General features: G+C 58.4%; 1 protein-coding gene across 1 annotated transcript in view; it reads left to right on the top strand.

Moving 5' to 3' along the window:
* LOC120394402 (immunoglobulin superfamily member 1-like) overlaps window positions 1–14300 on the top strand; it is a 44554-nt gene that overhangs the window by 19057 nt on the left and 11197 nt on the right. The window contains exons 7-8 of the mRNA XM_039518639.1: window positions 2672–2886; window positions 3285–3391. Of these exons, the coding sequence (XP_039374573.1) occupies window positions 2672–2886; window positions 3285–3391 (322 nt within the window). The remainder of the gene's footprint in view (window positions 1–2671; window positions 2887–3284; window positions 3392–14300) is intronic.

Below are 14300 nucleotides of genomic sequence, written 5' to 3' on the forward strand. Positions count from 1 at the left end.
CACACCCAGATATGAGACTGAGACCTCGCCCTACTCATTACAGGGATGGGCACCACACAGGGTGAATTCACCTGCACTCAAAGCAGGAAATACAGAGTGAAGGCCCCAGCCCCCCCGCAGCGCCCCCGCACTGTGCCCGGGGAGCTGTCAGGAGCCCGGGGAACGGGTCAGGCAGAGCAGGGCTGTAAGACGTGGACACGCAGCGGGACTGGAGCAAGGCCCCGTTGTGTCTCCCCCTCGGCTTGCTGCACACGCGTGTCACTGCTTTGCTCGTGGGTCAGGCTCAGCCCGGCCCGGCGTTCGGAACGTCCCCTGAACAGCTTTGGGAATATCCCGTCCCCAAAGGGGCCGCCGGCACCGTGCAGAGCGGAGCTAAATCCCCAGCGGCTGAGAGCGGTTTGGGGCGGAGCAGAGTCGGAGATTGAGCCCCAGGGGTGGGCAGGAAAATGTTAGAGCAACCGGGGGATTTTGCAAATGTGGGTTTTTTGTAGGAGATGGATTGGGCTGGGGGGGGGCCTGTTCTGGGAGCTGCTTGCGCAAAGGACCTGAATTTGGACCAGGAACCCCACAGGGGAGATCCCAATTCACTGAGTGCAGTGTGGAAAGGGCCAGATTCTGATCTCAGCCCCCCAGATTCAATCCGGAGTCACCCCTGACTGCAGCGGGGGCAGGGCTGAATTGACCCTGAAGAACTGAAGGAATCAGAGACTGGAAATCTCCTTTCCCCTCCTGTGTCCAGGGCGGCTCCAGGCACCAGTTGAGCAAGCTCCTGCTTGGGGCGGCCGATTCTAGGGGGTGGCCTCCGCCCAAATTTAGAGCGGCACGGCCGCTTCTTTTTTTTTTTTTCATTCGTTGCTCCGGCCGCCCTGTAGGGAGTGGCGGTGCGGAGCAAGGCAGCACCCTGCAGCAAACTCGGCAGAGCAGCCGCGTCCTTCCCTCCCCACCGACCGGAGCGGAGCCGAGCCCTCCCGGCAGGCGGCGCGGCGGTCGGTCCGCGGGATGAGCGCCCCCCTGAAGCGCTGGCTGCCCCCTTCTCCCCCTCCCCCCACTAGACCGGGCGCACACTCTGCAGCACAGGGAGTCCCCCTGCACCCCAGCTCTGGCCGCCCTGTAGGGTTTTTTGTTTTGTTTTTGCCCCTGCTTTGCCGGCCGCGTGTTCCCGCCTCCCCCCGCTTTGCCGTTCCAGCTGCGCCGTTTTTTTGTTTTGGTCCCCCCCACACACACACTTTGCCACTCCGGACGTGCCGTGTTTTTTGCCCCCCCCCGCATTGCCACCCCGGTGCCCCCCCTTTTTTTTTGGCTTGGGGCAGCAAAAAAGCCAGACCCGGCCTGGCTGTGCCCCAGGGACGGGCGGGGGCTAAAACGCTGGAGCGACAGATGGGCAGAGGATTGAATCAGACGGACGCAGTTTGTGTCACCCCCACTTACTGCCTGTTTGTTTGTGACTCCAGAGGGGTCCTACCCCAAACCCTCCATCTCCGTCAGCCCCGGTGGGGTGATCCCCGTGGGGGGAAACGTCACCATCCGGTGCTGGCATCAGCGCCTCGGCATGAGGTTCCTCCTCTACAAGGATGGAGCTGGGAACCATACGACTTACACAGACCCTGCCGGCTCTGAGGCTGAATTTCCCATCACCAGCGCCAGACGGGAACACGGCGGCAGCTACACCTGTCGTTATAGCAACAGAACAGACCCACCTGCCTACTCGGAGCCCAGTGACCCTGTGCAGATCATTGTAGCAGGTGAGGGGCCCAGCCCGGCACCTCGGCTTCCAGCCCCACCCCCAGCCAGGCCCCAGGGGGTCTCAGCGAGCCCTGACCCAGCACAGGGGACACCCGGGGCAGAGATGGGGGGAGAAGGACGGAGTCCCTGGGGGGTTCCCCAGCCAGGGGGGAGCAGCAGCCCCTGGAGACTCGGGGCAGGGAGGCAACTTTAACGCTGCCCCTTGTGCATAGGGACCGGGAGTCACTATTTAATCCTGTGGGGGGGACTGGGGTGGGGCACAGAGAGCTGCACTCCGGGGCTGGGGGTGCGTGGGGCAGAATGGGGGAGGGGGAGCTGCGCTGCGGGGGTGGGGCTGGGGGGGCATGAAGTGGGGCAGGGCGGGGGAGGGGGCAGGTGAGGATTAGTGTTGCAGGGAGGGGGACCCACGCTTGGGGAATGGGGGTGGGGGTGAGTGGGGCAGGGAGTGGGGCAGGGCCCCTGCTGAGTGGCTCCACTGCTCCTCCAGGCTCCAGCAGCAGCTGCTCTTCCTGCCCCCTGGTGGCAGAGGCCGGGTACTGCAGGGAATCAGGTTTAGTGTCCGGGCAGCGGCACTGCCAGGTTCCCTGTTCAACCCACTTTCCGGCTGAAAACTGGGCACCGGCAATCCTGGGCCCTGCGGTGCCGGCGCCAGAGACCAGCCCGTGAGTCGCTCTGTGCAGGGCAGTGAGTGAGGCAGGGGCCACACACGGCATATGAGGATCCCAAGCACTAGGGAGCCGCGGCTCCGTGTCTGTGGGGTGGGAGCCCAGCTTGCAGGTCCGGGATTCTGGGTGGGGGGAACTCTGGGAGCTGGGAGAGAATCTCTGCCCAGGGGCCTCTGGATCTGCCTGTGTCTGGGGCCAGCCAGGGAGGCCGGGGCTGGGTGGGTGCCTGGGTCTGGCTCTCACAGCCTGTCTCCTGTGCGCAGATCCCGGCTTACCCAGACCCTCCATCTCTCTGAGCCTCACTTCAGTCACTGCCTCAGGGGCAGACGCCACCATCCGGTGTCAGGGGCAGCACCTGGACGTGAGGTTCTTCCTGCACAAGGCTGGAGACCGGAACCCGCAGCGACACATGGACCCTGCTGGGGCCGGGGCCGAGTTCCACATCCCCAGCGTGGGCCGGCAGCACGGAGGGAGCTACAGCTGCAGCTACCGGCCCCGGTCAGAGCCCTTCGTCTCCTCGCAGCCCAGCGACCCCGTGCAGCTGGTGGTAGCAGGTGAGGGGCCCGGCTCCGTGTCCCAGCTCCCAGCCCCACACCCAGTCGGGTCATCAGGGCCTCGGCACTGCCCTGGGCCCAGCAGAGGGGACACCCGGCCGGGGAGTCACTGGGGGTTCCCCAGCTGTGGGGTGCAGCAGCCATTGGAGATTCGGGGGTGAGGGGGAATCCTGGCCCCCAGACATCTGTCCCCACTCTGGGAACACACAGAGGAGTCGGGGCCCAGGAACTGCTGAGCCGGCACCCCCCACCCCGCCATGAATGACAATGACGATTGAAGCTGAGTTGCGGGGGAGGGGGAGCATTGCTGTCTCTGTTTCAGCTGCTCCCCCATCCTGACAGACACCGGTTCTATTCCCACAGGGGGAACCGTCCCGACTCAGCTGGGAACGACGACAGTTCCCACCCGTCCGGGCTGCGCAGGGCCAGGTACCAGGGCTGGGGTGGGAATCACCATCGAACCAGCCCTGGAAGGCTCATGCTGCCCAAGGCGGTTGGGGCTGGTTGGGCGGGACGGGGGCAGTGACTCTTGGTGCATGAGCCCAGACACCAGGGGGAGGGGCAGCGGCTGCCCCTCCCTCACCACCAGACCCCCCAGCTCCTCTGGCACCTCCTGCCCTGTAGGTTGCTGCCTGGAAGCTACTGGGGGGTCCCAGGAGAGGGACAGGGTTTGGTGGCCTGGCTCTGGGGCTGGGACCAGCTGGGTGCCCGGGCGGGTCCTGGGGCTCGGGTTGCCAAGTGTCCGTTTTTTGACTGGAACATCCGGTTGCAAAGGGACCCTGGCGGGGCAGTTAACAGTCAGGGCGGCTCCCAGGCAGCAGCCGGCATCTCCCTCCGGCTCCCAGGCGCAGGGTGGCCACAGGGGCCCTGCCCCGAGCGCCGTCTCTGCAGCTCCCCAACCCCCTGCCCAGCCCGGTGAAAATGAGCAAGTGAGTGAGGGTGGGGGAGGGCGAGCGATGGGGGCTGGAGTGAGTCGGGGGGGCCTCAGGGCAGGGGCTGTTCGTCCACCTGGGCAACTGCCTTGTTGGGGAAGCTGAGGCCCTAAGGCCGGACCTGCTGGACCGGTGGTCGGGGGCTCCGCTCCCAGGGCAGCGCCAGCTGCTGATCTCCCCATACGAACTCACCAAGTGACTCTCCCCTTTCCCGCCACAGCAGACCGCCCGGGGCACCCGGATTTCACCCACACCAACATCGCCCGCCTGGCGCTGAGCGCCGCGGTCCTGCTCGTCCTGGGGCTGATCCTGGCTGAGGCCTGTTACAGCCGCCGGAGGGAGGTGCCCTAGGTGAGGTGACCCCCCCCTTCTGTGCCCCTTGCTCCCCCCAGGGGCTGGGCTCTGAGCGACATGGGCCCCTCTAACCCGCCATCTCTCTGTGCCCCCAGGAGCCTGGATCTGGCCATGTGGAGAAGAGACTCTCCCCAGAGACAAGCCGCTTCCCCTCGGGGGCTGAGACGCCAGCACAACCCCCCACCCTGCCCCCAAACACCCCTGCCCCAGAGAATCCCCCCCGACTGCTCCCAACCCAACGGTCACACCCCAGGATCGAACCCCGACCCCCAGCCTAGAGGGTGCTGGCCTAGACTCACTAGACCCCACTGACCTCCCAGAGCCAGGGGGAGAACCCAGGAGTCCTGGCTCGCAGTGGATGCAATAGACAAGGCAGCTGCTGATGACGTGTCCTGCCATCCGGACTAGGGGGTTCAGGAGCAGTGTGGGTTACAAACCCACACCTAGATGCAGGCGGCTTTTATCTGGGGGGGAGGGAAAGTGGGCAGGAAAGAGTGGACGGGGTCAGGGGCAAGCGTGGGAGACCAGACGTCAGGCGAGGGCGCCCCCTGGCAGTAGCATCAGCTGCTCGGGGGGGGGGAGATACCGCGGGACACCACGGGGGGGAGCCCTGGCTCCATGGAGGGGCCTCCACCGGCCAACGTATCCCCTGGCTATGTACAGCCCCGTGCACCCTGCCTGAGCTGAGGGGGGAGTCACTCCTTGTCCCAGGGGACGGTCCCAGCCAGCTCCTGCAGCTGCTCTCGGTAAACCTGGGCAAAGCGCTTGCTCTGCGCTGTGGTGAAATGGTTCTTCCAGTCACTGACGACCCCTGCGAAGCAGAGACACTGGGTGGGACAGCGATTCTGTGTGGCGGGGACACTCCCTGCTGGGAGAGGTGGGGTTGGGGAAGTGGGAAGCCCCTCCACCCCATAGCCAGTCCTCCCACCCCCCTCCCCACAGCGCCCCCCCCACTGGGAGAGTATTTCCATAACAGCCGTGCCATGTGCCAGAAGGTGGGATTAGGGTATAGGGTGCTGGTTTGGGTGGTCAGGACTCTTGGGGTCTATCTCTGGCTCCAGGCGAGAGGAACAAAACCCTTTTCTCACTGCCTGAGGGGACTCTGTCTGCCCCGCTGGCCGCCTCCCTGTGCTTTGACTCCAGGCTGGGTCTGTCCACACTGCAACATAAGCCCAGGCTTAATAGAAAGGGTCTTTTCCGGAGGAAAGCTGGGCAGAGGAGGGGTCCCACCCCCCTGCACCTCTTCCCCACCCCCCACAGGGCCCCCCACCCTTCCTCCTCTGGGCTGGTTCTAGCCAAGCCGCACTGCCCCACACCAGCACCGGCACCCCCCTGCCGCTGTGCCCCCCATGTAAGCCCCTCCCACCAACGGGTGCCCGCTGTAGGGGGCAGGCAGGAGGAATGAAGCCCCTTTCTCAGGGGGACCCTTTCTGCCCCGCTGGCCACCTCCCTGTGCTTCGACTCTGGGCTGGGTCTGTCTACACTGCGGTGTAAGCCCAGGGTTAGTAGAAATGGAGTGACCCGCCCCCAGCTTGAGTGTCCACACTCCTTCCTAATCCTGGGTTGAACCCAGGCATCCTAGCGCCCTCCTGTAACACAAAACTGTGTCAAGCCAGGACCCTGGTTTCAAGCCCGATTGCTCGGCTGGGGGATTATGGGCTACATTTGGAGGACTTCTGGAGCACAAGGCTGGCAGGGCTGCGTCTACACTGCAGAGCAATACGGCTTGAACCCTGGGAGCCGGCTTGACTCAGGCTGGGACCCTGCACTCCAGTGGGGGCTGCTGGGTCTGAGCCCCGGGGGAGTGCGACGGGTGTGTAGATGGGGGGAGGGGGGTAGATGTGAGCCTGGGCTCAAGCCCTGGGCTTGCATTGCTGTGAAGACACAGCAGCTGAGTTCACCGGTGCTTCCTGCCGTTGCGTGTGGATGGTTCAGTGTCGGGCCCTCTGGTGTCCCTCTGGATCTGGGTCAGATTTAATCAGTTCCCTAGGGCCCAGACAGCCTGGTGCCACTCACACCTCCGGGCCCGCGCTGCCCCCGAGAGCAGCTGTAACCCTAGTCCTCCCCCAACCCCGGTAGCCAGGCGAAGGGCAGAGGGAAACTGAGGCACGCTGAGACTTCATAATATTACAGGGCATTGCCCCTTGGTCACACATGGGGAAACATCCCCGTCCTGCTGTGCGAGGTGGCTCTGCGGCGTGTAGAAATAGGGCAGTGCCCCTTTAAACAGGGGGTGAGCCCTCAGTGGGGGCTCACCGGGTTCTGGGTTGTACTAGGGGCCCCAAAGCAGACAGAGCAGCTGGGCACGTGAAGCCAGGCTGGGCCTGGGGGTGTAGCTGGTGAATGGGGGTAGGTGGCGCCGTCTGGGGGGACTGCGGAAGGGGCAGAAGAGGGGGGCAGCCAGAGCTGCCCAAAGGGAAGGGCGGCTGATGAGTTTTGGGGCAAGTGGGGCATTTCCCCTGGTTCCCAGCAGCATCCACAGCTCCCTCCACGCTGCCCCAGAGCATGCAGCCTCCCGGGTCTCTGAGGCCATGGCGCCCCCGCTTCCTTCCCCTCCCACCCGCACAGGGCCTGTTGGGCAGCGTGGGGAGGATCTGCCCTTTCCTGGGCAAGGATTTAGCCGCTGAAGCCCTGGCCTGCGTGGCGGAGACGCCTCCTTCCGGGCCACGAGGCAGAACCCGCCGGCCGCCTACAGCCTCGTGCCCGGGGACTTCCTGGCCCACGCAAGGGCCTTTCCCTGAGGAAAGCTGGGCACACGAGGGGTCCCGCCCCCCTGCGTCGGCCCCGGCCCCACCGCCCCCGCCCCCCCCCCGCCCATGCCCCCGCTGGGCAGGTTCGAGCCCGGCCGCGCCGCCCCAAACGCAGCAGCAGGACCCCCCTGCCGCTGTGCCCCCCACACCAGCCCCTCCCGCCAACGGGCTCCCACTGAGTTTCCTGTGCTGTGTTTAACTATCAATAAACCTCCTGTTTTACGCTGGCTGAGAGTCGCTCCGGCCTAGAGACCAGGGGGACATTATTCCCTCTGGGAGTGGAGGCCCCGGGGGTCCCTAGGGTGTCCCATGGCAAGAGACAGACGTGCTAAGGCTCCAAGAGGGGCGGCTCCAGGAGGTGGAGGGGCCTGACCCCGAGACAGAGTGGACCCCCGAGAAGGGCTGTCGCTCTGAAGGGGGGTCTCCCCACGGATCACACGGGCCACGAGTGGCACAAACTGGGAGTCAGTGACAGAACCCCCCACGGCCACGGGGCAGAGTCACACAGAAACACTCAGGAGCAGGAACCCAGGCACCCCTAATCATGGGGGGCAGCTTCCATTTCCCCCCCCGGCCCCTCAGGCCCTGGCCCACCATGTTCCCTCACGTTCTCCCACCCCCAATATTCCCCTGCCCCTCCCAGCCCAGGTAGGCGCCATTTCCCAGAGGGCAGCCTGGCGCCAAGCCCACTGGGGACACTGGGCAATGGCGGCCATCTTAACTGAGGGCAGGAGGGATGGGCCTTTGAGGGGAAACGGGGCAGAGGATGGGGGTATGACGGGGGAATTGGCCATGGTGGGGGAGGATGTGAGGGGGGCAGGCTGGGGGGGAGTGAGGAGGGATGGGCCATGATGGGGGCAGGGTCCCTCGGGGGGACTTGAATGGGGATAGACCAGGGGGCAGGATGGGAGATGGGGGGGCAGGCAGAGGTGGGGGGTGTTAGTTGTGGGTGACAGGCCGGGGATGGGGAATGACTCTCTTATGCAGCAAATCTGCTGCTTGTCACCCTCCTGCTCTGTGGTGTTACCAGCGCAGTGTCAGAGCAAAGGACGGGTGATGGTGAGACCATCACGCCTGGGTCCTGGCTCCCAGCCCCCTGCTCTAACCACTAGACGCCACTCCCCTCCTGGAGCCGGGAATGGAGCCCCCTGACCCCAGATTCCTGCTGCCACTAGCCAATGGCGTATAAACAAAGCCTGTGTCACACCCCCCTCTAGGGGCCTGGCCACATAACCACTGACAGTGTCTCCTCCAGCTCGGGGGCAGGGTCTCTGCGGGGGCATTAGAAGGTCCCTGGGTCTCTCCCGGCTGGTGACCCGTTGGGGGCCCGGGATGGAATTTTTCTCTGATTTTCTTTTGAACCTGGTTGATTTAATTCACACGCTGAGAAAAGCCCCTTAGAACCAGGCGTTACAGTGTAAAGCCGCCATCACCGCTCAGCTATGGCTCAAGGGGCAGCAAACCCAGGCATCTCCCATTGCTCCCCTTCCTCACTCGGTGCCACGGCTCGTGTCGCAGGTGGGCAGGGTGGCAGGGTGAGAGGGAAGGCTGCAGAGTCAAACCATCCAGCACCAGGAAATGCCACAGATAAGTTTTCCTTAACTCTGCCCCCTTTCATTGCATGGAGCACCTATTAATTTTACCTACATGGGTCACGAGCCAGCTTTGAACTCAGAATGCAGCAAAGCAGGCGTGTGTGTGTGTGTGTGTGTGTATCTGCATGGAAATACAGTAGAACCCGAGAGTTACAAACACCTCAGGATTGGAGGTTCTTCATAACTCTGAAATATTCGCTATGCTGAACAAAACGTTATTTTTGGTCTTTCACAAGTTTACAACTGAGCATTGACTTCATACAACTGAACATGGACTTGGCACAGCTTCGAAACTTTACTATGCCGAAGAAAAATGCTGCTTTTAACCATCTAAATTGAAATGTAACAAGCACAGAAACAGTTTCCCCTTGTCAAATCTTTCTTTGTAAACTTTCCCTTTATGTTTTTAGCACTTCATTTTAACACAGAACTGTTCTGTACTGGGTGTGTCTTTTTAAGTTATCTCTGCTGCCATCTGATCGCTCACTTCCAGTTCCAAGTGAGGGGTGTGGTTGGTTGGTCAGTTTGTAACTCTGAGGTTCTACTGCAGTGGTCAGTGGAAGATTGAAGACAAGACCCTCTGGTCTCCTGGCTCCCAGCCCGATGCACCTTCCCCAACGCTGAGGGTGACTTCTCCCCACAGAGACATAGAGAAGCTGGGAGCTGCATGATGCTTGACCAGACCAATGGGCCCAGGGTTTCCTGAGTTTTGCAGGGACCTCTGCTTGCTTTGGCTGCCCTAGATTTCACCTGCAGATTAGAGACAACATGTGATGGACACAGGAAGAGACGACACATGTCGACTTCCTGTAGCTGGAGCCACCAGCTGAGTTCCTCATTTGGCATCTGCTCTCATCATCCTCTTCCTCAGAGACTCAGCTAAAGCTAGGGCATGTGCCCTGGGGGTGGGGGATCTGAGACCAGGGTGTAGGATCCAGTGGCTCTAAGATCTGGTCCCTAATGTGCCGTCTCCTCTCCAGGGTGCTGGCTGGCGGGTGGAGTGGGGTGTCCAGGCATGAGTATCTCTGGGACTGGAGAAATTTTATTGTTAAGGGTGGGGCTGGGGAGGAGCTGACCCCAGAACGTTTCCATCAAAAATCAGTTCAGCTTCCTTGTATTGACCCTGGAGGACTGAGACCAGAACTCCACCCTGCACCCAGTGTAGTCAGGGGTGACTCCGGATTGACCCTGGAGGACTGAGACCAGAACTCCATCCTGCACCCAGTGCAGTCAGGAGTGACTCCGGATTGACCCTGGGCACTGCTGAGATCAGAACTCGGCCCTTCCCCTAGTGCAGTCAGGAGTGACACCGGATTGACCCCGGGGACTGCTGATATCAGAATCCAGCCCACATGTTCCCTGTAGATGCAGTGAGGTGTCTGTTAGACCTGGCACTGTCTCTGGGACTGGGTGCAGGTTACAGACACCCGGGGAGGGGTTAGTGTCTCCCCATCTCACTCCTGTTTGTGTGTGAACGCAGAGCTCCCTGTGCCCGGACCCTCCATCTCCATCAGCCCCAGCAGGGTGATCGCCCTGGGGCGAGCTGTCACCTTTCACCATCAGTGTCAATGCAAGGACAGGAGGTTATTTCTGTATAAAGGTGGAATCCAAATCTGGGAGCTGAATGCTGCTGCGGATGGGGGTGAATTCACTATCCCCAGCACCAGGCGGGAAGTCGGAGGGTTCTACAGCTGACAATCTCGCTCCAGATCGGAGCCGCCCGACTGGGTTGGATCCCAGTGATTACGTTTGGCTCATTGTAGCAGGTGAGGGGCCCGGCTCATAGGAATGTCCATACTGGGTCCCTACCATATCAAAGGTCCCTCTAGCCCAGTATCCTCTCTTCCGACAGTGGCCAATGCCGGGTGCCCCAGAGGGAATGAACAGAACAGGCAATCAGCGAGTGATCCATCCCCTGTCGCCCTCCCAGCTTCTGTGCTCGCTGTCTCCACTCCCAGTCCCACACCCAGCCAGACCCACAGGGGGTCTCTGGGCCAATGGGACCCTCAGAGCCAGGCTCTGACCTGAGCCCTGGGCCCAACAGAGGGGACGTCCAGCCAAGGAGTGAGGTGTGACGTTATTGATATAATCTGGGACCATATAGAACATGCAACCAAGGTCCTGTAGTGGTACCAAATCTTATGTAAAAGGGGGTCATATAAGGTGTCTAAGACCAGGTTCTGGGTTGCTGGTTATGATTATGCTGTCTGTATGTCTGTATCATTTTGTAGTTGGAGTTAAGAGTATTGGCTCTGTACTGTCTGTATTTCAAACTTGTGCTGTGCTTCTGGGAAACACCCCAGACAAGTTGGTGTTAGCTCTGCCTAGCCTGCTGGAGGGCCCATTAAGGACCATCTGCTACACAACTGACCCATGGAGAGGAGGCAGATACACCTTGTAACTCAGCAAAGTGCAGGGACTTGCCCATGTGACTCCAGACTCCATTTTGCTGTAATTTTCCACAGTAAGAACAAAGACGTGTTCTTACACCTGGGAAAAGCCTATAAAAGGCTGATGCCTCATCTCCATCTTGTCTTCAATTCTGCTTCTTACCTCTGGAGGGACTTTGCTACAACCTGAAGCTCTGAACAAAGGACTGAATGACCCATCCCAGCGGGGGATGTTCCAGAGACTTGATTTGAACTTGCAGTTTATTCCATCACTGCTACAAGCCTGAACTAAGAACTTTGCCAAGACTGTGGGCTTGGCTACACTTGCAGATGTGCAGCGCTGGGAGTTACAGCTGTGTTCGTACAGCTGTGTAGGTAAAGCGCTGGTGTGTGGCCACACTGACAGCTACCAGCGCTGCAGTGTGGCCACATTTGCAGCATTTGCAGCGCTGTTGGGAGTGGTGCATTGTGGGCAGCTATCCCACAGAGCACCTCGTCCCATTTTGGCACCGTGGATTGTGGGAAGGGGACGGAAGGGTGCGGGTCATTCCGCTTCCTGTCCCAACGCCCCGTGGTGCATCGCTTCACATCCCAGCAGTCACAGTTTTTCCGTCCACGTTTGTTGCCATTGTGAGTCTCTGTGCAGCGTGATTTCTGTGGGAAATGGAGCCCGAGCTGCTGAGGACTTTGCTGATGAATGTCGCCAGCACATCACGTTTGGCAGTTGAACTATTCCTTCAGCTCCAAAGTGACAGTGAGGAGTCTGACGATGATATCGAGTCGCCTGACGCATGTGACACTAAATTGCTTGTGGCATTCACGGAAATGCTCAGCACCGTGGAACGCCGCTTTTGGGCTCAGGAAATAAGCACTGAGTGGTGGGATCACATCGTCATGGAAGTCTGGGATGACGAGCAGTGGCTGCAGAACTTTCAGATGAGAAAAGCCACTTTCATGGGACTGTGTGCTGAGCTCGCCCCCACCCTGCGGCGCAAGGACACGAAATTGAGAGCTGCCCTGACGGTGGAGAAGCAGTAGAGTCCGAACTGATGAGCAGAGTGGCTGAACAGGCATTCTGGGATACCTCCGAATACTCTGGAGGCCAATTACAGCGCTTTTGGTGGCCACACTTGCGGAGCAGCGCTGCATCACCAGCGCTGCAATAGTTATACCCGAGGCAGAGCAGGAGTACAGCCAGCACTGCAGCCAGGGAGATGCAGCGCTGTATGTGCCTTGCAAGTGTGGACGGTGAGTAAGTTGCAGCGCTGTAAACCCACCACCAGCGCTGCAACTCTCCAGTGTAGCCAAACCCTGAGGCTACTTCAAATTAAACCAGTACACAGCCAATATTAATAACTTTGAATACAAAAATGAGACATGCATACAAATAGGATGAATATAATCAGTGGATCATAACCTTTGCAGAGATATGTTACATGGCATATGTAGCATAAAACATATTCCAGTTATGTCATATTTACATTCATAAGCATATTTCCATAAAACACTATGGGGTGCAATGTCACACATCTCTCTTTGAAATGTACTGTGAATGGTGAAGGAAAAAGCAAATGGCCTTATGTTAATTCGTACAGCTAAGTACCAGTGATGGACCTCCTTCAAAGTCATCCTAATTACCTTTTGTTCTGCGAGGAAATCCCAGCTTGTCAAAGAGGACATGAAATTGTATAAAAGATCCTTGCGTCCTGATTCTGTCATCTCAGATCTGCTTAGATTTCATCAGGGGAAGTTTGAGTCGGAAGACTGAGGTCCCAGTTATGCTGGTACGTCTTGAATATGAAATTTGGAACCATCCTCTCTCTCTTTTATTTTTTAACAGATTTTAGTTTAGTTAATAAGAATTGGCTGTAGCGTGTATTTGGGTAAGATCTGGAATATTCAGTAACATGGGAGGTAAAGTGTCCGATCCCTTGGGATTGGTAGAAACTTTTCTTTTATACGATGAAATAAGATTTACAGAAATGTTCACCCTATTTGACGTGGGTACCTGGATGGAGGCCTGAGGCTGGATCACTTTAAGGGAATTGTGTTGTGTGGACTTCTGAGTAACCAGTGCGGTAATAAAGAAGCTGTTTTATGCTGTCTTGGTGAATCTAAATATTGGAATATCCACCATTCTTTGCAGTTCACCCTAATTGTGTGACCATAGCTGGCTCCCCTCCAGGGTACACAAGTACATACAAAATGGCCGCCCAGCACCTTCAGGTGCAGTGACAGGAAGAGAGAAATTGCCAGAGAGGGAAGGGACTGTGCATACACGAGAAAGCAGCGGAGGGATGATTGTCAGTTAAGAAGCCAACCCGTGGCCTGTAGGAATAGGTGTAGTTATATGAGCTGGAACTCAGAACAGCAAACAATGATATCACAGGAAGATGGTTCAATCAAGATATAACAAAGAATCCTAAAACATTGTCCTCCGAACTCAGGGGGTGCCGAGGCTGAAAACAGAAACCGCAACGGGAACGGAGAGCGGTGGGTTCTGGCCTAGTGCCTTGTACGTTCTAACTCCAGCTCCTGGTGCTCCATGGATGTAAATTGTTGCCCATGAAGTGGGTTTAATTCAGCCAATGGTAGTTACTGTTCAGGCAGCTCGGCAATACAGTAAGTCCTCCTTTAATGTTGTCCCAGTTAACGTTGTTTCCTTGTTAAGCTGTTACGTTGCTGATTGTTAGGCCTGAATAAAGATGTAGCACAAAACCTGTTATGCCAACCTGACTGAAGTCAGGCTAACAGAGGTTTCTGGGTAATCCCAGAGTGGAAAAATACTGAGAAGCAGCATTGTCTCACAAAGCCCTGGGAAAGAGTGAGATAAGTGAGGGGCTGGTACCAGCTGTGTTATGTTAGTGTTGGAAAATCATAGTGCTAATGAAGCCTTTCCGTATTAGGCCTGAGTAAACCAAAGTTATGTTATGCTTGTCCAAACTGTGTTGGAAAGCTTACAGAACTCATTAGACTGAAGGCCGTGTATCTACCTAAGTCAGCTATTTCGCTTGTCAGTTTTGTTTGGCTCCCCAAGTATATGTTGGCTCCCCAAGTGTGTGCAGCTGTGTTCACATGTATGCATCCAAAGTATCTAGTACAAAGGGTCAACGGATGTATCTTGTGTCCCCTTCAGAATGACAAATGTATCCTCAACAGATGTATCTTGTAGCCCCCACAAAATGATATATGTATCCTGCATATCCAATTATCCCCTAATAGATACATGTACAGGGTCTATAGGTCAACCAAATGACGTAGACAAACGTAGGCTAAGTTGTTTGTTTCGGGGTATAAAGGTAAGCCCATCTGGCCAT

The sequence above is a fragment of the Mauremys reevesii genome, unplaced genomic scaffold, assembly GCF_016161935.1.
Source record: "Mauremys reevesii isolate NIE-2019 unplaced genomic scaffold, ASM1616193v1 Contig56, whole genome shotgun sequence".
Lineage (NCBI taxonomy): Eukaryota > Metazoa > Chordata > Testudines > Geoemydidae > Mauremys > Mauremys reevesii.